Raw genomic sequence first — 19,316 nt, forward strand, 5'->3', positions numbered from 1 at the left:
CCTGTCGATCAAGCGCTGTCTTTTAGGATGCGCTGTCGATCATGTGTGGCAGCGTGTTGCGCTTGATGTCTGTGCCTTGAGAAGGTCTGGGGAGGGCGAGTAGACAGGAATGAAGAGGAGAAGTTCCCACCAAAGATCAAGGTTACCATTCGTCATACGCATGATTTCGCAGCAGGACCAACACCCTGAGCGGACATGAGCGGTTGATGCTCAAGATAGGGCGGCTCAGGGAGAGGGAAAGAGAAGAGTGAGGGTGGCATTGTCGCTGTGTGTGTCTCGCAGCTTGAACGCCGAGGTGTGCCGGCCAAGTCGAGCAACGGTGCGCGTTAGGTGAGCGCTTGAGGTTGTCAAGGATCGACGATCTCGTCGTTTTTCTTGGAAGCTTGTTGCCGAGGAGGAAACAAAAGAGGCAGCAGAAGGCACATGGTCATCCATGCGAAAACAATGGCAACGTCGGAGTCTGAACTCCGCTGCGCTCACACCGAGGGACGTCGACGGCGGCTACCATGATACAGGTGCTGGCGCCACTTGCTTGCACCAAATGCTGTCGTCCTCTGCAGGCGTAAGACTGTTGTCCAGGCATCTCGTGGCTGGCCTTTCCCAATCGATTGTCTGCTCGAAGCCAGCACGAGGCAGGGAGAAGCCAAAATTGAATTTGAAATTGAGTTTGGTGGGGATGGCGGCGACATCGGCGTCGGCCTTGTCGAGCTTGGAATGCATCGTCGTGCAGCTGAGCCCACAGTACCGGCGGCACACTAGCACAGCCGCAAAGTGCGGGCAGATATCATGCCAATGGAGAGGTTCATGCCAGGCTAGCTTCGGTTAGTATTCGGCAGAGGAAACACTCATGCATTGCTGGTTGTCTCTCGCTCGAGCTGTTGAAAGTGGCGCCAATGCAAGGAGAGACGAAAGGCTATTTGGCCGCTCCGAACATGCTGCTGTCAAGCAAGATCCAAATTCAAATTCGCCCACTGCCACTGTGCCTGCGACTGTCATCCGCTTGGCCGCATCGGAACGCCTCTGAAGGTTGTCGGGAGGATTACAGCAATGGACAAATGTCGAATGAGCAAGTCTATGCCTTTTGCAGGAATGCAGACGACCATGCGGTGAAGTCACAGAAGAGGAAAAGGACCGCAGGGGTCCACAAGGTGACAGCTTTCATGCCGGTCGAGCAACAAAGGGACAAGAGTTTCTGCATCTCGGGCGCAGGCTCGCTTTCTCGCTTCCTCGCGGCCCGAGCGACGCCTCAAGCAACGTGTAGACGACACCTACCATGGTCGATATTCCCACTGATGTACGTTCCACACAGGGTGCTCGAAGCCCTTTGTACTCCTCTGCCTTCACTGTTGAGCTATGGCTTTCAACCCCGTCCATACAGTGCGGTGCTTTCACCTTGAACGGATGACACGCTTCGGAGAGAGCATCGGGTCTTCCCAGATCCGCGAGGCGCGTGACAATTCTACCGCACGAGAGCTTTTCGGAATGCTCAAGCCTGAGCGCGGCTGATTTGGCTTCGGTTGAAATAAAATTGATTGACTCGAGGTGCACGATGTCGGCTCACTACTTCAGTCTCAATCAATTTTCTTCCGACCGAAGCCAAATCAGCCGCGCTCTTCAGATGCCGTCCGTGCGGCGGAACACGGCTCTGAGTCTCTCTTACGTTTCCACAATTTTCGATCTTTGGCCTGCCTAACCAGATCAAAGCTCATCGCAACGTCAGCGAGGCCTGTCGTCAGTGTCCCGCAAATTCAGAAGGAAATTTCCACGGACCTCGAGTTGGTGACTGAGACCCAGTGGCGTGCGGCGGCGAGTCAGAATAGCTCAGCGCTTTACCCTCTATCGGCCCTCGACCCGATCTCAGCTCGAGGCGTGACATCAACTGGCGACATCTATCACGACTGCATCTTCCCCTTCCTCTACCATTCACGACCGATATTCAGACAATTCGCCTGAACGACGTACTCATATCGATCAATACTCTCCATTCTGGTATTCTCCATCATGCTGCGAAACTCGCTCGCTTCTATCGCCAGGCAAGCTGTGGCTTCGACCTCACGATCCGCCGGCTTCTCTACTGTCGCACGACCTGCTGCTGTCGCCACAGCACGATCCGCTAGCAACAACGTCTTTGGCGCAGCCGTTCAGCGACGAAGCTACCACGAAAAGGTCATCGACCACTACGAAAACCCACGCAACGTTGGCTCCTTCCTCAAGACCGAAAAGAACGTCGGTATCGGTCTGGTCGGCGCTCCCGCCTGCGGTGATGTCATGAAGCTCTCCATCAAGGTCAACGAAGACGGCATCATCGAAGACGTCCGTTTCAAGACGTTTGGCTGCGGCTCCGCCATTGCCTCGTCCTCGTACATGACTGAGCGTGTCAAGGGACTCTCGCTTGAAGAGGCTGCTAAGATCAAGAACACCGAGATTGCACAGGAGCTCTGCTTGCCACCCGTCAAGCTCCACTGCTCCATGCTTGCAGAGGACGCGATCAACGCAGCCATCAAGAACTACAAGTCCAAGCGGGATGCAACTGGCAACAAGAAGCAGGGCCACATCGAGGTCGTCCAGGACGTGGCGACTGGCAACACTTCGGCCACTGCGCACGTCGGCTCTGGTACCGTGTGAGGAAGGCGACCCTCGATCGCATTCAGCTTCGTTTCCAAACATGATTCCAAGTTTCTTGCAACGTCTCGAGTTCGGGTTCCATCTTGGACGCCTCACTTCCACCTTCTCACAGAGTCCCAAGCGCTTCCATTGTCCTAGCATCCGTGTACTATATTCAGCTGCCGTTTTCAATCATCTTTCGAGTCCGAAATGTCGGCTCTCTCGGTTCTGTGAATTGCTTTGTCGCTTTTGTAAGAGAGCGTGTCGTGATCTCGTAGATGTGGTCGTCAGTCGAAATGAGATCTCAGTGTTGCGTTGACCCGCACTTGCTACGGCTGCAGGTCGTTAGCCTCGACTGAAAGGGATGGCTTGGTCGGAGACGACAACGATTCCACCTCGGCGCAGGATTGTGATGGCTACGTCTTCAAACGCTCTTCGGAATTCTCTGGTTGCTTCTCGTGTCCATCCAAACTCAATCCGCGGAATGTTCTTCGCCCCAATGCCCGCGGTCGACCAATGCGAGAAAGGCTTCTTTTGACATGATAAGACTACAAATACAAATGAGGGACAAACGAAGGAGAAGTGCACTGCCAGCTCAAGGATATCAGCGAACGATGCGAAGCCCCATACTGCGTGCGCTTCCAGCGATGACTTTGCACATCTGTTCCTCTCCTACACCTTTGACGTCTTGCATCTTGATCTTTGCAATCTCGTAAATGTGTTTCATCGTGATCGTACCTGCTACTTGAGAGCCTGATTTACCAGCACCAGTTTCGATCCCTGCTGCTCGCTTCAGAAGTAATGATGTTGGTGGTGCTGTGTTGTACAAAGTCGAGAGTCGAGAGTCGATAGCGATGGAGCGAATCAGCATTTCAATGTTACGAATCGCTGAATGGATGTGACTAGGATGATACTCACTCTTGATCTCAAAAGAGAATGTGCGATCCGGGTTGATCTTGACGATGGCGGGTGTAGGAATGCCCACTTCGAGATGTGCTGTCTTGGCGTTGAATTCTTTGGCAAAGTCCATCGCTTTGACACCTTTGGCACCGAGGGCGGGACCGACGGGTGGTTGTGCTGACGCTTTCCCAGCGGGCACGAGTAGTTTGACAAAGGATGCTGCTGCAGCTACGGCTGCCTGTCCTCCCTTTTTCGACATGGTTGAGTAAGTGACGACAGTTGTGCTCGATGGTATCAGGTCGATTGATGAGGTGAGCTCGCATTCAGCTGCTCGGGAAGAAAGCGTTGCAAAAGTCCAAACGGCGGAACTCGGAACTCGAGATGGCGCGTTGCAGTTGATTTTTTTGGACTTTTTCTCGAAAGGCTTCCAAACTTTTTTTCTCGGTGAGCGGAATTTCGAAGGTTGCAGCTAAGTTCGCACAAAGCTGCGACCCTTGCGACTATCGACCCTATCACCATCAATCACCGCAGCATTCCACTACTCGCCCCTATATACCCCGTCTCGGATCGCTCAACCGCACACGAGGCCATCTTCTGCTCGTTGCAGACTTTGAGGAGCTTGTGGCACCTCAGCCGCTCAGCATCCAGCTCTTTGCTCCTTTCATAGACACTCGTACTCGACCATGCCCGCTGCAGTGGAGCCGGCTCGCGTTTACACCGTCTCTGGTGGCGGTGCCGCCACCTCGGGTGCAGCAGGCACTTCTTTCAATTCTTCATCCCTTCCGGACCTGTTGCGCAAATCCGGTTCATCGAACAAGCGCAAGAAGCGCAAAACCGCCCTCAAGGACGAAGAGATCCTCTCCCGCATCGAGCTCATTCAGGACTTTGAATTCCCCGAAGCAAGCAACCGTCTCACAGCAACACGAGATGGCCAGTCGATCGTGGCCACCGGAACATACAAGCCTCAGATCCGAGTGTGGGACTGCGAACAACTCAGTCTCAAGTTCGAACGACATACCGATGCAGAGAACGTCGACTTTCTGGTAAGTTTTCGTCCTCATTCAAAACATGCGAAGCCGTCCACATCTCCCAAGTGATGATCACAACATAAAATTCAACCTTATCTACATTAGCTGCAGAGCTGTCTTTGGGGCTCGCCCCGAAGCATCCTCGACGCTGAGACAAGCAATCTGATTCACGCGACCTCTACCAATCCCGCGAGCTCGACAAGTGACGAGCGATACTGACTCGCAATCTTCCCTTGACCTTGTCTCCAATAGATGCTCTCCGATGACTGGACAAAGTCACTTCATCTCCAAACCGATCGAACCGTCCAATTGCAAGCACAAGGTGGCGCACATGCCCGTGTCCGCATCCCTAAATTTGGCCGTGCTCTCGGCTACCACTTTCCTTCCGCCGACGCAATCGTAGCAGCTGCCGGCCGTGAAGTGTATCGACTCAATTTGGATCAGGGTCGATTCTTGGCGCCATTCGTGCTTGGGGGTGGCGACCTGGGCGAGCCAACAGGATGCAACGCCATCGATGTCAACCCAGCACATGGCCTGCTTTGCTTCGGTGCAGAGGGCACCGGCGTTGTCGAGATGTGGGATCCACGCATGCGCAAGAGAGCAGGTGTCTTGAGCGTGGCAACAAAAACAGTCCTTGATGCTGCTTTGATCGTGGCACGTCGCAATCTGCCCGGCGTGGTTGGTGAAGCGGACGATTCTACCGCTACCAAGGAGGCACTCTCCTCCCTATCCGTCACAGCACTAGCCAGTGCTGAAGACGGCCTCAACCTTGCAGTGGGCACCAACACCGGACATGCACTGCTCTACGACCTTCGAATGGATCGACCTTACCAGACCAAAGACCAAGGTTTCGGTCTACCCATTAAGAAGCTCATGTGGCCAGGCGACAAGGCTGCAGCCACCACGGGCGGTGTCGGACCCCGCACACGATCGGAGGCTGAAGGCAAAGTACTCAGTGCCGATGCCAAAGTCATCAAGATCTGGGACAAGGACTCGGGAGACAACCTCGTCTCTGTCACGCCTCCATCCGCAGCTACCGACATCAACGACGTTGCGCACTATCCCGGCACAGGTCTGCTCATGGCAGCGGTCGAAGGAACGCAGATGGCAGCATGGTACGTCCCTGCGCTCGGACCGGCGCCACGCTGGTGTTCGTACATCGATACGCTCACCGACGAGATGGATGGTGTCGATTCAACCGGTGCCGGAGCAGGCAAGGGCGTGTACGAGGACTTCAAGTTCGTCGATCGCGCCGAATTGGAGCGTTTGGGCATGTCTCATCTCGTCGGCACCCAACTGCTGCGACCCTACATGCACGGATACTTTATCGCTCTTGCGCTGTACGAGCGTGCACGCCTGCTCAACAACCCAACAGCCTACGCGGATGCACGCGAGCGTGCGATCAAGGCCAAGCTGGAAAAACAGGCCGAGAGTCGTATCCGCGCGATCAAGAATCCCAAAATGGATGCTGGTGTTCGCGTCAACAAGGAGCTCGCCGAGAAAGTCGCGCGACAAGCAGAGCTTGCGGCCAAGAAGCAAGCCAAGCGCGATGCAAAAGCTGAGGCCGCTGCCTCGGCTGCTACCACAGAAGGCGAGCCTGCAGAGGAAGACGCAGCGACGACGAGCAAAGACAAATCCACCGCACCAGCCAACCTGTTGTCCGACTCGCGTTTCTCCCAACTCTTCCAAGATCCCGCCTTCCAGATCGACACTGGTTCGCGAGAGTTCGCCATGCTCAACCCATCCACGGCGCTCAAACAGACACGAGACGGACCGAGGAAACTCACCGCTGTGGAGGACGAGGAGAACGAGAGCGATCGCGAATCGGTCGATCCCGATATGGAAGGGTCTTCCTCCTCCGCATCAGAAGATGAACTGGGAGCAGGTGATTCGGGCGATTCGTCTGACGAAGGCGATCTGGGTCAATACGATCCACGCGCGCGAGATGCATCTGGCAAACGACCCAAGAACCTCAACCAGGCGGTCGAGCGCGGCTCGCGTCGTAATGGACGTGCTTCTGGCGCCCGATTGGTCGACGACGATGATGAGGAGGGAGGAGCGGGTGGTAGAGGAAACAAGAAGCAGAGCTTCGAGGATAGACTCAAGTCGACGTCCAGAGGTTCGGCGGGAGCACGTCGTCCTCGTGCGTCGGACTTTATGGACGGAGAATCTGCTGCTGGCGCAAGATCTTTCACCTGGACACCTTCGTCGGCGTCGAGGCGAGACGATGACGATAGGAAAGGAGGTAAAGGCGGTGGGAGGAAATCGAAGGACGGAGACGAGACTTTCGGGTACGGACTCAGTAAGGGCGCAGGTGCAGAAGAGGGTAAGGGCGTCGAGGGGCTTTCGGACGAGGCCAGGTTTGGTCGTCAGAAACGTAGGCATCCCAACAGGTCGGCGAGTAAGAATGTCATCATGCGACGGACGTAGAACATACCTACTCCATTCGATCCATTCTCGCTTGTCATCGCTTGCATCACGTTCAGCTTTACAGCCCATGGCAATTGTACTTGTACCATTCATGTCATGGCTTTCAGTGTGGCACGTTGAGCAGAGTTGTGGTGGCATCGAGCATGATGAAGGTTTGGATTTTCGAGACGATGTTAGGCTTCATATTGTGAACAATTTTGTCGCGGCGTTAGGGCGCGGCTGCAGAGGAAAGTGGAGGAAAGGTGATCGAGAGCGGCGCAGTACACGGCAGCAGCAGTGCTACAGGGTTCAAGTTCCCAAAAGTGTCTGCAATTTCTGTGTGTTAATTTCAGTGTGGACGCGTTGACCACCTCGCAAAAGAACAGGCAGCAGCTGCGCACTCGCAATCCGTCCTCAGGGTGTTGCTGTTCGTTGTCCACAACCACTCTCTTCATCGTCGTTCTATCTCGCTGTTCCTCTAACATCATCTTCAAAGCGCTAACACAGCCAACACAAGCACAGCGTCATCGCAGCGATATCTCGTGACATAGCAACCCAACGAGTCAAGACCGACCAGCCGCTAAGCGACTCCGATCTATCAGCAGCAGGTAGCAAACAACATCAAACCATAGAACGCTCGCAAACATGTCGGCAGGTGCAGGTGAAGGAGCATACTCGTAAGTCACAGCTTTCAACCGTATACTCCGTGTGAGAGCGCCGCCACTTACCGTCTTTCCTCATCTCTCTTTCGTTGCTCCTCCTCCACAGCTTCTCGCTAACAACATTCTCGCCCTCCGGCAAGCTAGTTCAAATCGAACATGCCCTCGCCGCCGTCTCACAAGGAGCCACTTCGCTCGGCATCAAATCACCCAACGCCATCGTCATCGCCACCGAAAAGCGAGCACCGTCTCCGCTCGTAGACGATTCTGCACTCGAACGAATCTCGATCGTCTGTCCCAACATCGGCATGGTGTACTCCGGTATGGGACCTGACTTCCGCGTTCTCGTCTCTGCCGCGCGGAAATCCGCCCAGACGTACTGGAAGACGTTCGGCGAGTACCCACCCACCCGCGTCCTCGTGCAGGAGATCGCCACCCTGATGCAGCAAGCCACGCAACGCGGTGGTGTACGACCCTTCGGCGTATCCCTCCTCGTCGCAGGCTACGACTCCGCAAGAGGCCCCAGCCTCTACCAAGTCGACCCCAGCGGAAGCTACTTCATGTGGAAAGCCTCTGCTATCGGGAAAAACATGCAGAACGCCAAAACCTTCCTCGAGAAGAGATACAACAACGACATCTCGCAGGAGGACGCCATCCACACTGCCCTGCTGACGCTAAAGGAGGGCTTCGAAGGTCAGATGACCGAAAAGACCATCGAGATCGGTGTCATCAGCGATGGGTTTACGAAGAAGCTGGGTAACGGGGATGTCGGAGATGCGATTCCCGTGTTTAGGAAGTTGAGCGAGGCAGAGATCAAGGATTACTTGGCTTTGTAGGGGTTGTGAACAATGGTAGACTGGTTGCATGTAGGACGATGTTGTTCGTGCAAAGCGTGATCGCCATCTGAGTGACGAGAGGCCGTCTTGAACAGCCAGCAGACACCGTCGACAACGTCTCACTCTCGAGACTTGAAAACACACACCTCGATCACCGCCAGTCACACGCGGCACTCCCTGTCACACACATTCGCACTTGCCTGTCCCCGATCATGCTTGAATTGCACTAAGCAGACCCACCCACCACCCTCCCCCACCCACTCAGCAGGGACACGATCAACGTCAACACGCGCTTGGTCTCCTCCGTCCCGATCCTCGTCTGACTCTGCCCGGCACCTGCGCTGAAGAGCGCAGCGACGAGCAGGCCGGAAATGCCGACGACGGCGAGCATCTGCGTCGCCGGATGGGCCGCTTTTGTGCTCTTGGTCAGATGCCAGCGACGGCGCTTCTCGTCGACATTGTGGTGTTTCTCGTCAGATACCGGGAGATCGTCTTCGACGGAGGGGGACGGGTGCGGATCTTGCACGATATCCTCGGTGGGGCCGGTGAGAGCGGATATGGCGAGATCCGTGGCGCGTTGCCAATCGACATCGCCAGCAGGGCTGCTGTCTGTGTCGTTCGGTGTTGTTGACGTGGTGCGAGGGTCGAATGTTTCCGACCAGGTGAAGAGGACGCTCTTCGGACCCATGATAGCATGCGCTTGGCATGCATCCGATGACAGGGGATACTTCTCCATTAATTGCACCGCACCTTGCAGCAACGTCGATATCGGAATCCCTTGCTTGATCGGCTTCTTTTCTCCAGTCGTTGCAGCTCCATCGCTACCCGCTGCCAGCGCACGATCCGATGCAAGACTCGGAAGCTCTACGTCCGGATCCGTATAGATGGCTGTTGAATCAGGTGATCCGCTCGTTTTCCCTTCGTCGGTTCGCTTCTCCGACGCTTCTTTCCTGTCTCCCTTCAGATCCACTCGCTGCACCTCTGCCTCCTCGTCAGCCACTATCGTCGGCAACCTCCCCAACACAGCATGCAACATAGCCGGATCCTCCAGCACCTCCTCCCCCATCCCCTCCACCTCCCCCTTCTTCCCCTTCACCACCACACTCGCACAGAGATAAATCGCCGACACCGGTCCATACGCCAACACGAACTCCATCACGCGCTGCATCACCGCCACATCCCCCGCATCGTGCGTCAACAGCGTCAAGAGCCACGGCAGCGCGAAGAACGGCAGCGGAGACGCGCGATCCACCAGCTGCGCAAACTGCGGGTCGGCACAACGGACGAGGTTGGAGAGCAGCTTGAGCTGACCCATTATCGGCAGCAGATCGCGGGTCATGCTGTCTCGGATGAGGAAGAGGCTGATGCGTTCTGCGCAGAGTTCAAGGATGGATTGCGTGCGCAGGGAGGGGAAGAGGTGGGTGGTGGACGGAGCGTCGGGTGACAGAGTGAGGAGCAGGACGGTGAGGATGTCGTGGTAGCCTTGGAAGTAGGAAAGAGATGGATGGCGGGAGAGGGTTGCGAGTATGAGGTGGGAGAGTTGTTTTCGACGAAGTGTCTTGAGCTGTGGTGTGGCCGAGGGGGCGTCGACTGCATCATCGTGACGGTTGAGTGGGAAGAAAGACGTGAATGCTGGACCGATGAAGCTTCGCTCGACGTCTTTGGCCACTTGCTCCACGTCTCTGCTGGACAAATTGGGGTATTGTCGTGAGGAATCTTGAGACTCGGTCTGGTCCCCATTCGAGTCTTGGCCCTTCTGTGGCGCGCTGTCGGTGTCTGGGTTCGGCGACATGCCCATCTGCGAAGACGGGGACGACTCGCCAGACGCGCTTACATCATCACCTTCTCTCTGTCTGCCCAAGTTGGGTGAATGCTTCTCAGATGCTGCTGATTCCGATCCGACATCTTTGCGCCTCTTCGACCTCTTCGACTTGACCACCTTCCACTCATCGCCACCTTCCTCGGAGCTACCGTTCCGACCACTGCTCGTGGTGCTCCGTCCGTGACCTGCGTCGCCTTGTAAGAGATCGTCATCAGCGACCTGCCATCCATCCTTGTCGACTGGTATTGAGGATGACTTCGACTCTGTGACCAGGTCAGACTTGGTCCCAGAAGAAGAGTGCTCGGCAGGTCGAAGTTTGCTGGCTGACAAGGACAAGATATGCGCTTGTATGTGATCTTCAGTGATGCCAAGCAGTTCGAGCCATACTTGCGGTCGCGAGCGTGAGAAATTTGGCGCTGAGGGCTCGAGACATTGCTGTTGGAGTCGCCGATGTCGATGCTTGCCGCCCGGCAGATGAGATTTGACCGCTGGGTCGCGAGTTGAGGGTTTTGAAGCCGATGCTGAGCCCGAAGGTGCGTCTTTCTGCTCGATCGACATGTCGAGACCAGTCTGCCGGAGATCGTCTCTGATACGCTTGAGGCCTGATGGTATGTGAGCGCAATGACCAGGCTGTCGGGGCGATGCGATTGATCGGAAGGTCCGTCCGCCCCCAAGTGGACGAAGCATCCGTGCGTTGCCGTTTTGACACCGCGACAAATCCAAAAATCCGACGTTCCGCTAAAAAGACAGCTTCAGGGTCCAACCTGACTTGCATCGCGGCCATCACAAGGTCGCCGAGATCCGATCTCAACTTCTTTCACTCACTCGAACGTCGCTATCTTAAGTCCAACAGCGATGAATCGGGACAAAAGCGATACCAGGTATGTGCGCGGTGTCGTCCGAGTCGTCGAGAGAGAGAGATCTGAAGCAGCAAAATGGATGTCACAGAAAGCCACGCGGGAGCAAAGCTCGGCCTGTGACGACGCGCGCTAAAGCGCCTGTCCCGAATTCCATCCCTGTCTCAGCCAGCCATCAAGGGTCTGCGATGGGATCATTCCATTACATTGGATTGTGCGGTCATACGGCAATCGACGATGACGCTAAGCTTCGATAAGAGATAGCGGTTCAGTGCTCGTCATTGAGCGAAAGTAAATTGAGTCGCTCAAGGGACAGTCCCGCGCAGACAATGGAATAAGCAAGCAAGTTGGCATCCTCTCAAGCGCTGGGACAGTTGTCCTGGCGCCACCGAACCGGGATGCGGTTCGGCTCGTGACGTTCACAAGTGCTGTCTCCGCCTCCAAGCACAAGCCGAGGGCGCCCAAGAGCTTGTGTCCCTGCCTTCTGATTGAAAATGACACGGCAGACCCGATATAGTCGTGGCTGGGGACGTGTCGGCCTCAGAGCTGTGGAGTGCGGGATCCTATGCGGATGCATGCATGCAAGGACGCCATCTCTAACTGAGTCCCAGGCGGCTTTCACTTGGCGATCCACGTACCTTGTGCATACTGCACAGATGCCGTCGTCCCTTCATTCTCGCCCCCGACCCCATGGTGGCGCTGGTCGTGCGACTCGATCTGGTGTGCAGAGCAGTCGCCGTGCCCAGGAGCGGTTGCAATGCTCCTTTCGATCCCGACCACAGACGCGTGTGTCCCGATGGAGCGCTCCGTTTTACAGCCACTCATGCTAGCTGCACACGACCCGTGCAAGCCGTGATATGCCGACACAGTATGCGACCATGACCTGGGCTTAGTAGAAGCGCACCGAATCACAATCGTAGGACCAGATTGGAAATGCACAGTTGATCCGTGGCGCAGAGTCGCGCTCTGGAGCTCTTGGAGCAGTCTGAGCGAACGGCAAATATTTCCAAACCCGGTCTTGCACCGCGCTCTCGTGCCATTCTATTTTTCTCTCCAATGAACTCCACCAGATGCCTTGCCCCTTTTGACCGCATGAACTCTCCTCACCTCGCTCCACCTCGAGCCAGAGAAACGATTTTATCAAATATTATCAATTTTTTGACGGGAGTTGGACCAAGATGATCCAAGTCCGAACACGGTGCCAAAAGGCGAAACCTATGCGAGGGCGTAGGCGAGTCGGCCAACGGACCGACCACAGGACACGCTCCTCGACACACTCTCTGCTGCTGCTCGGCCCCTCATCCCAAAGTGGCACGGCGGCTTGCTCGCTTGCTTGAACCATCCCGACCGACAACATCAATCGTCTCGTTTGCGCTCCCGTCACCGCAGTCACTTTGCACTCGACATCGATATAAAGCAGAGCTGATATCGTGTCGCAACTTTCGCCAGCGACGCTATCATCATCGTTGTCATCGTGTTGTAGCACTTGCAACACTCGAAGTCTCGACCGGGTTTGATACCGGCGCGTCCGACCTGCCATCACACCGCTTCTTAACGGCTGCTTCCCCGAGACCCACCAGCACCACCACTTGCAGCACACGGCTTTTCGCACTCACATCATGTCAGCTCCAGGAAGCTCCACTCTTCGCAAGAAGAGAAAGATTGCCGTCCTCGGCTCACGATCAGTCGGTAAGTTGATCTCCTCATCCGCCGGTAGAGCATCAGCCCTATTGATCCTCTTGCTTACCGATCGATCGCTGCTTTGACTTCCTCTTCCACCCACAGGCAAATCGTCCCTGATCGTACGATACGTCGAGGACGCCTTTGTCGACTCCTACTACCCAACCATCGAAAACATCTTCCAGAAAACCATCACACACAAAGGTCAAGAATACGACTGCGACATCATCGACACCGCAGGCCAGGACGAATACTCGATCCTCAACTCGAAACACGCCATCGGCATCCACGGCTACATGCTCGTCTACAGCATCGCATCGCGCAACAGCTTCGACATGGTGCAGACCGTCTACGACAAGATCCTCAACTATACCGGAACCGAATCGGTACCCTGCGTCATCGTCGGGCAGAAGAGCGATCTGCACGTGCAGAGGCAGGTCAGCGAAGCAGAGGGAAAGCAGCTGGCGGCGCAGTTGAAGGCCGCTTGGATCGAGGTCAGTGCGAGGCACAATGCGAATGTCGCAAAGGCTTTCGAGTCTATGTTGGGTGAAACGGATAAGGGTACAACCGAGGGTGGTCCCGAGCCACAACCTAGCAAGTGCATCGTCATGTAATCGGCGAAAGCTTCCGCAATGGAGCGGAAGTCAACGCTCGGTCGCCTTCCGTTCACCGCCGGACTCTTAATCGGTCCGACCCTCTCTTGTCTCCACTGTCTCTCTTTGTCCCCGTAGGATCCCCCACCGTCATGTTTCTTTCTCATCTAATCTATTCTTCTCGCTCTCATTCTCTCTCTCTCTGCTACACATCGCACACAAGAGTATATAGCTTGGGCAATACAGTCTCCCCCGCCTCGCACGCAGTTCTCCGACATCATCATCGTTTGGAATGGAATGCATTTCTCGGGTATATTGTTGAACCGATTCAGGGGACGGTGGGACCAAGAGCCCCATTCTTGCCGACACCAGTGACGAGGAGATGGTCGCCTCTCGAGTGAGCGGCTGATTGCCAGAAGTGGAGTGCTTGTGACGCGTGATCGTCTGTGGAAGATGTGTCGATGGGCGATTTGGATGCAGAATCGGCAAGGAGGGAAGAAAGCCGTGTGAGCGGGTCGTCCCAGTGCGAACCGTGTAGACGGTCGTTGAAGTGCGGAAGTTGAGGACGGGGTGCTCGCGGAAGCTTTTGTCGTCGTGAAGGAGCGGTGCCGTGGCGTAGCAGATCTTCTGTCGGACGTCGTGGCGGGGTGTCTTCAAGAGCGGCGAGTGTCGGTAACGGCGAGTCCCTAAGGACGTAGAGGGGCTCCATTCGTGCGTGCTTTTTGCGTTCACGTGGCTCGTTGACAGCAGGAGCAGCAGCAGAGGCGGATGTAGCTCGGTTGGCGATACGAGCCTTGCGCTTTTCCGCTATTTGTCGCCTAGAAGGTCTTCCGGCAGACGAGTCTTTGTCTGTGGTTGACATCGCAGAGACTGAGGTTGCAGAGGGGACCATTGAGAACCCTTGAGAAGCATTCTGCGGATCAGATGGATCGATAGCGTCAGAGTCGGTGTGGCGCAGGATATGCCGCTTGATGGAAGCCGTTCTTCTTCGCTGCCTCTGAGGGACCTTGCGCTTCTCTTGTCTCCGCACCTCCTCCCCTGCTTCTCTTTCGGATGGAATCTTGCATTCGCTTTTCTCTTCCGTGACATTTGCATCACCATCATCTCCCTTCTCCTTTCCACCCGGATCGTCAGTCAACAGCCTCGGCACCAGATCCGGCGCGGGCCGCCTCGTCACCGTCCCGCAAACCTTGCACCTCGCTTTTATAACATGATCGTGTGGGCCGCTAACCCTACTTCTCACACTCGCCGTCAACCCTTGTACCAACACCGTGTCGCACTTTATGCAGAAGTCCCTCTTCAACCCAGTGTCCATTCGAATCACCGCTTTGCGAGATAATGTCTTGGCCGACCTCACCATCTCCGCCTGCAATCGCGATGCTGTATCGATCGGAGCGACGCTAGACGAGGATGTAGAGAGGACAGCATAGTAGGATGCAACCTGGTTGAGGTGGTTGAGCGTATGATGGTGTTCGGGATGAGTGAGGGTCTTGGGCGCCGTCCATGTTGGGTTGGATTTGGGGCTGGTTGATGAAGAAGGACCAACGGTGTGGGTGCCAGTGCTCGGCTGAGCCTGCTTGCCTTTTTGCTTGGACGTCATGTTGACAGACGAGTGCTCGTGAAGGAGCTGGTCGATGTATGCTATGGAGACATACGTGCGGTCTTTCGAGGTAGATTGACGGATGGTGATGGAAATGACAATGGAGGTACAAGAAGATCCAAGCGGCTGCATCGCAAAAAAGGATGCCCAAATTCGCCGAGCAAGGGTCCAGTCACCCTCAAAAGGCCAAAAAAATGCATTGACGGGGACTCGAACCCCGGTCGAGTCGAATCGGTAGTCACGCCTAGGAACAGACGATGAGTGGCAACGACTCATGATACCCCTACACTATCAATGCTTGTACGAAAAACCCACCCTCATTTGCGTATATATAGATACATGTATGATTGCTAGCTTACTCGTGCAGCTGAGGGACCACCCCGGAAATGCTCGGGCTGTGCTTCGTTGACAAGCGTTCAGATTCGATGACCGGCGTCAATGTGCGGCAATCGATCGAACCTTCGGTATTCTGTGCAATCTGATATCGAAAGGGAGGCAAGAAGGGCTTGCAATGCTTCGATCGTGCGGGACCCCCGAGCGGCAGACATCGTGTGAGAGTGTCATGCAGCTGTGGTTCCGTTGCCGAGATTGTTTGCTAGCATGGATGCCGTGTGCAGCATCATGGTAAAAAGCTCGGCTAGGTGCATATTCCACCCCTCCTTCGCGCCTCTGCAAGCCATGCGCCGATTTGCCGTCGATCGGCTTGGCAGCCTCCAGTTGCTGGTACACAGGCTGACGCTCAGGGGCCAGCAGGACGATCATGCCGTCCGTGCTCGTGCTCCTCTGTCCCACTGTCCGACAGCACAGCCTCTTGAGCGGTGTGGATGTCCGACACACATGACAGCGAATGTAATGCGCAAGGCATGGTACACAGTAGACCGTCTTGCATCGGCAATCAGAATACGTTGCTGTTTCTCTCGACGACAAGGTCCCTTTCACACTCCTCAACAAAGATCCTCAGGTGTCGTCAGAAAGTGACACTGCTGACCCGAGAAAAATTGGGAATGGGGAAAAGGAGCGGGAAAATAAGGGTCAAAGAATCTCGTTGCGGAAAATGAAATGCGGCGCACACTGAAACCAGCGAGGAAAGGAAAGGCCAAGGCGACGAAGAGCGTCATGCCGTGTGGAGCTGCAGAGCGACAAACGCTTAGATGCACTTGCACCGAAGCTCTTCGCCGAGTTGACATGACAGCACACGGAAACAGCGCAGCAACCTGAAAAATTAAAGCTCTTTTGCTCCGCGCCGCACTGCATTGAGCCTCTGTGACGCGCCTTCTGAGACACTCTGGCCACACACTCACTGTGTTGCACAAGCTCGCTGCCACCAGCACGAACCGCCTTGCAAATCATACACACACCACACTCTCTCGTCAATCCCGTCCACGTCTCACCATCCTCTTTCCGTCAACACCCTCTTGCCCCCCCACTTCCTTTGCCATCGCAATCCTTTTCCCACCCCTAAACTCGCACCCTCCTTTCCACCCTGCGTCTCTGTGCTCTTTCCCTCACAACCTTGTCTGTACTTTGCAAAACCTCATCGCAAAGGCGTCTGAAGAGAAAATCTCCGGACAGAGCATCAGAGCGCAACGTATCAAAAGTTTCGTCGCTTCACCGAGCCTTCACGGTGGCTTGCATCCACTTCATCGAACACTACATTCACATTCCGTGTCCGCCGTTCTCCATATCGTCCTCCAATCCACGGCGCCGCATACAGCCAACGAGCTTCGGTCACAGAGTCACTTCGATCTGAGGCCAATGGACCATCCACTGCGTTCCATCCAATCCTACCTCTGAAGCGCTGCATTCACCCTTGATATCTCTTTTTGACAGATATGACGGCATCAGCTGCCCACATACAGCCCATCATCGTGGACAAGATACCATCCGCAGCAGCTCAGCCTATCTCGGCAGGCTCGGACAATACACAGCTAGCACCGTCCGCTTCGTCGATCGCAGGCTCTCGCCAGCCCTTTGGTGCGCACTCGCCTGGCGCAAAGATGGACGCCGTTACAGCTGCTGCGGCCATGGGCGCGCTCCCTGCCGCCAACGGGCTGCCAGACGATCCTATTGAAGCCTCTACCGTCTCGCGTCTCTTCCCGCATCCGCCCGCTGCTGATTCAACTCCTTCCTCGACACCGGCAGCGCTCACAGCGGCATCAGGCTCCGTACCTGTATCCCCGCGTCCCACTTCGCCGCCACGTACTCCCGCAGCTCCCATCAGCCTCCGTTCGGCGGCTTCCCCTTCGTCTCTGCTGGGCTCGCCAGCGTCGGAGCGTGCGAACCCAATGTCGCATGCTGGTGTACACCCTGCTCACCTGACGCACAGCCTCCATCAGCACCAGCATCAGCCCCATCGCTTCGGCCCTTCCGAAGCTGTGCCCTCGCATCCATCTGCAAACAGCAGCGGCTTCCGCTCACCCGTCCGAGTGCGACAACACGGCGCTGCTTCTCCCATTGGCTCTGCTGGCACCTCGCCGCCGGGTCTCGCGTCGGCACATGCCGTTCCCTGGCAGCATGCCGATTTGCACGCTTCGCATACTCCTCACACTCCTCGCAGCCCCAGCATCTTCGAACGAGACATTGAGCACCGCGACGCTAGCCACATCATGACGAAGCAAGAGGCCATGGACGTCGCAATCCCGAGCGTGCTTGATGACGCCGTCGAAGCCATCATCGAGGATGACGCCGAGATTGAAGTCGTCGCTCCACAAAATCCAGCTCCGCCGCTCGCTTTGAGCTCGGCTGCGCTTTCGGCCCACAGCGGTGCAAGCTCGCCTTCGTTTGGCCTGGCGTCTTCTCCTTCGCCTCCGCTTTCGGCTTCGGGTCCTCTTGATGCGGCTCCTCCCGGCACTATGGCAGCGCAGATCGCAGAGAAGCTTGCACCACGAGGCTCAGTCCACGAAGACCCCAACGTCACGCCACGACGCGCAGCAGCAGCACCAGCCTCTCGCCGCCCTGGCTCGGATGTCGACAGTGCCGGCCACTCGATGCGCTCGCGATCTCCCCAGGCGGCTAGGTTGCTCGACCTCGGCGAAAGCGGCAGTCCAGTCAGGTCGCGAACATCCGCCTCGCCTGGGCCTGGTCTGCCGCCCGTCTCGCTGGTTGCGGCAGTCTCGCACGCGCAAGCCACCTCTCCGCTTCCGACGCTCGCAGCTGGCAGCTCTCCTATGCCTACAGCCACCGCTTTCCCATCGCTCCCGCTGCCCAACCCGTTCCGCTCCAGCTCGCCCAACCTTTCGGCCATGGCCATCCCTTCGCTTACAACCGGCGCCGATGCAGGCCGCCCTGCTACATCGAGTGTCAGCATCGACGGAGCCATCATTTCGGGTACCGAAGTTGCCACGCTCGACCACAGCCTCGACACGATTGCCGACGTGCTCGCTGCTCACGATGCTGAGCAGGCAGCAAGCCCCTACGTGCCTCGATCACCCGCACCACCTGCTGCCTCTGGCACCAACAGTCCAACCGTGGATAAGAGCCGAGGCGCCGCTGGTTCAGTCATCCGTCAGCCCCAGCAGCATCCAGGAATGGGCGCTGCTGGCGCCAATCGAGCCGCCGCTCCCGGCACCCTCGGGCTGCCCACAAGCACCAATGGACTTGGTTTCAATACCGGCGAGTCGTTGTTCCAATCCCTTGCCTCTGGATCGCCCTCGCCGTCGGCGGACAAGCGAAGGCTCTCGTTCTTCTCGTACGCCGATATTCTGAATGAGAACAAGGGCGAGGTCATGGACTTGCAAGAAGTTGTTCGTCACGCCGCTGAACGCGATGAACAACAGCACGGTCTCTTTCATCCGCAGGCACACGCACACCAGCACAGCCCTGGCTATCTCCACGCTGCGGAGATGGGCAGTGGATACGAGACTTTTTCGTCCCAGCCGTCGATCATGCAGCAGCTCGGTGGAGCGAGCATGGCCAGATCGGTCAGTACCAGTGCAGCTGCGAGCCCTCGCATCGGCTCGGCTCCCGGAGCAAGATCTACCAGCGGCGGATCCACTGCAGCTACTGTCGGGGCAGGTTCAGGAGTCTACACGCCCGCTCGAGGTCGTCGCGATCATCTGGAGAACAAAGCGCTCAGCAATCGTCTCGACAGCTTGCAGCTCGCGACGTCTTCTGCCGCCGAAGCAAGTATGCGAAGGGCTGCCTGAACGGGACCCTCGCCTCCCAAAACGACATTACACGCGACGTGTACAATTAAAAGGACGAAAGATCTCTTTCGTCTCCGGACGCTTCCTACATCTCATCATTCAGAGTTTCTTTCGTCACAGTTCTTCTTTCATGGGTAATCGTTGATCTGCTAAAGCCTGTTATGCTCTGTGAAACGTGTGCTT

The 19,316-nt window shown here is 56.3% G+C and overlaps 12 protein-coding genes and 1 non-coding gene across 13 annotated transcripts; 5 read left to right on the forward strand and 8 right to left on the reverse strand.

Moving 5' to 3' along the window:
- Window positions 1–893: 893 nt before the first annotated feature.
- On the forward strand, window positions 894–1,787 carry PHSY_002159 (hypothetical protein; the record flags this gene model as incomplete). Its single annotated transcript, XM_012332783.1, has 2 exons — window positions 894–1,148; window positions 1,698–1,787. 2 exons carry the CDS (start codon window positions 894–896, stop codon window positions 1,785–1,787), a joined length of 345 nt encoding a protein of 114 aa, XP_012188173.1.
- A 214-nt stretch (window positions 1,788–2,001) lies between these two features.
- Window positions 2,002–2,625, forward strand: PHSY_002160 (hypothetical protein; the record flags this gene model as incomplete). Its single annotated transcript, XM_012332784.1, has 1 exon — window positions 2,002–2,625. The coding sequence occupies one exon, from the start codon at window positions 2,002–2,004 to the stop codon at window positions 2,623–2,625; it is 624 nt and encodes a 207-aa protein (XP_012188174.1).
- Window positions 2,626–3,208: 583 nt separating this feature from the next.
- On the reverse strand, window positions 3,209–3,763 carry PHSY_002161 (hypothetical protein; the record flags this gene model as incomplete). Its single annotated transcript, XM_012332785.1, has 1 exon — window positions 3,209–3,763. One exon carries the CDS (start codon window positions 3,761–3,763, stop codon window positions 3,209–3,211), a length of 555 nt encoding a protein of 184 aa, XP_012188175.1.
- A 424-nt stretch (window positions 3,764–4,187) lies between these two features.
- On the forward strand, window positions 4,188–8,436 carry PHSY_002162 (hypothetical protein; the record flags this gene model as incomplete). Its single annotated transcript, XM_012332786.1, has 3 exons — window positions 4,188–4,547; window positions 4,785–6,823; window positions 7,710–8,436. The coding sequence occupies 3 exons, from the start codon at window positions 4,188–4,190 to the stop codon at window positions 8,434–8,436; spliced, it is 3,126 nt and encodes a 1,041-aa protein (XP_012188176.1).
- Window positions 8,437–8,662: 226 nt separating this feature from the next.
- Window positions 8,663–10,945, reverse strand: PHSY_002163 (hypothetical protein; the record flags this gene model as incomplete). The annotated part of the gene is made up of 1 exon (XM_012332787.1): window positions 8,663–10,945. The coding sequence occupies one exon, from the start codon at window positions 10,943–10,945 to the stop codon at window positions 8,663–8,665; it is 2,283 nt and encodes a 760-aa protein (XP_012188177.1).
- Window positions 10,946–11,079: 134 nt separating this feature from the next.
- Window positions 11,080–11,940, reverse strand: PHSY_002164 (glycoside hydrolase; the record flags this gene model as incomplete). Its single annotated transcript, XM_012332788.1, has 2 exons — window positions 11,080–11,180; window positions 11,754–11,940. The coding sequence occupies 2 exons, from the start codon at window positions 11,938–11,940 to the stop codon at window positions 11,080–11,082; spliced, it is 288 nt and encodes a 95-aa protein (XP_012188178.1).
- Window positions 11,941–12,265: 325 nt separating this feature from the next.
- On the reverse strand, window positions 12,266–12,655 carry PHSY_002165 (vacuolar membrane protein; the record flags this gene model as incomplete). Its single annotated transcript, XM_012332789.1, has 1 exon — window positions 12,266–12,655. One exon carries the CDS (start codon window positions 12,653–12,655, stop codon window positions 12,266–12,268), a length of 390 nt encoding a protein of 129 aa, XP_012188179.1.
- Window positions 12,656–12,734: 79 nt separating this feature from the next.
- On the forward strand, window positions 12,735–13,409 carry PHSY_002166 (hypothetical protein; the record flags this gene model as incomplete). Its single annotated transcript, XM_012332790.1, has 2 exons — window positions 12,735–12,804; window positions 12,901–13,409. 2 exons carry the CDS (start codon window positions 12,735–12,737, stop codon window positions 13,407–13,409), a joined length of 579 nt encoding a protein of 192 aa, XP_012188180.1.
- Window positions 13,410–13,716: 307 nt separating this feature from the next.
- Window positions 13,717–15,264, reverse strand: PHSY_002167 (hypothetical protein; the record flags this gene model as incomplete). The annotated part of the gene is made up of 1 exon (XM_012332791.1): window positions 13,717–15,264. The coding sequence occupies one exon, from the start codon at window positions 15,262–15,264 to the stop codon at window positions 13,717–13,719; it is 1,548 nt and encodes a 515-aa protein (XP_012188181.1).
- On the reverse strand, window positions 15,184–15,286 carry PHSY_007595. The gene has a single exon. It is a non-coding gene; the product is annotated as a tRNA-Gly (tRNA).
- Window positions 15,287–15,423: 137 nt separating this feature from the next.
- On the reverse strand, window positions 15,424–15,750 carry PHSY_002168 (hypothetical protein; the record flags this gene model as incomplete). The annotated part of the gene is made up of 1 exon (XM_012332792.1): window positions 15,424–15,750. One exon carries the CDS (start codon window positions 15,748–15,750, stop codon window positions 15,424–15,426), a length of 327 nt encoding a protein of 108 aa, XP_012188182.1.
- Window positions 15,751–16,579: 829 nt separating this feature from the next.
- PHSY_002169 (phosphoenolpyruvate carboxykinase) lies at window positions 16,580–16,792 on the reverse strand (the record flags this gene model as incomplete). Its single annotated transcript, XM_012332793.1, has 1 exon — window positions 16,580–16,792. One exon carries the CDS (start codon window positions 16,790–16,792, stop codon window positions 16,580–16,582), a length of 213 nt encoding a protein of 70 aa, XP_012188183.1.
- Window positions 16,793–16,985: 193 nt separating this feature from the next.
- On the forward strand, window positions 16,986–19,133 carry PHSY_002170 (hypothetical protein; the record flags this gene model as incomplete). The annotated part of the gene is made up of 1 exon (XM_012332794.1): window positions 16,986–19,133. The coding sequence occupies one exon, from the start codon at window positions 16,986–16,988 to the stop codon at window positions 19,131–19,133; it is 2,148 nt and encodes a 715-aa protein (XP_012188184.1).
- Window positions 19,134–19,316: the final 183 nt, after the last annotated feature.

Source organism: Pseudozyma hubeiensis, assembly GCF_000403515.1.
Source record: "Pseudozyma hubeiensis SY62 DNA, scaffold: PHS22, whole genome shotgun sequence".
Classification (NCBI taxonomy): Eukaryota; Fungi; Basidiomycota; class Ustilaginomycetes; order Ustilaginales; family Ustilaginaceae; genus Pseudozyma; species Pseudozyma hubeiensis.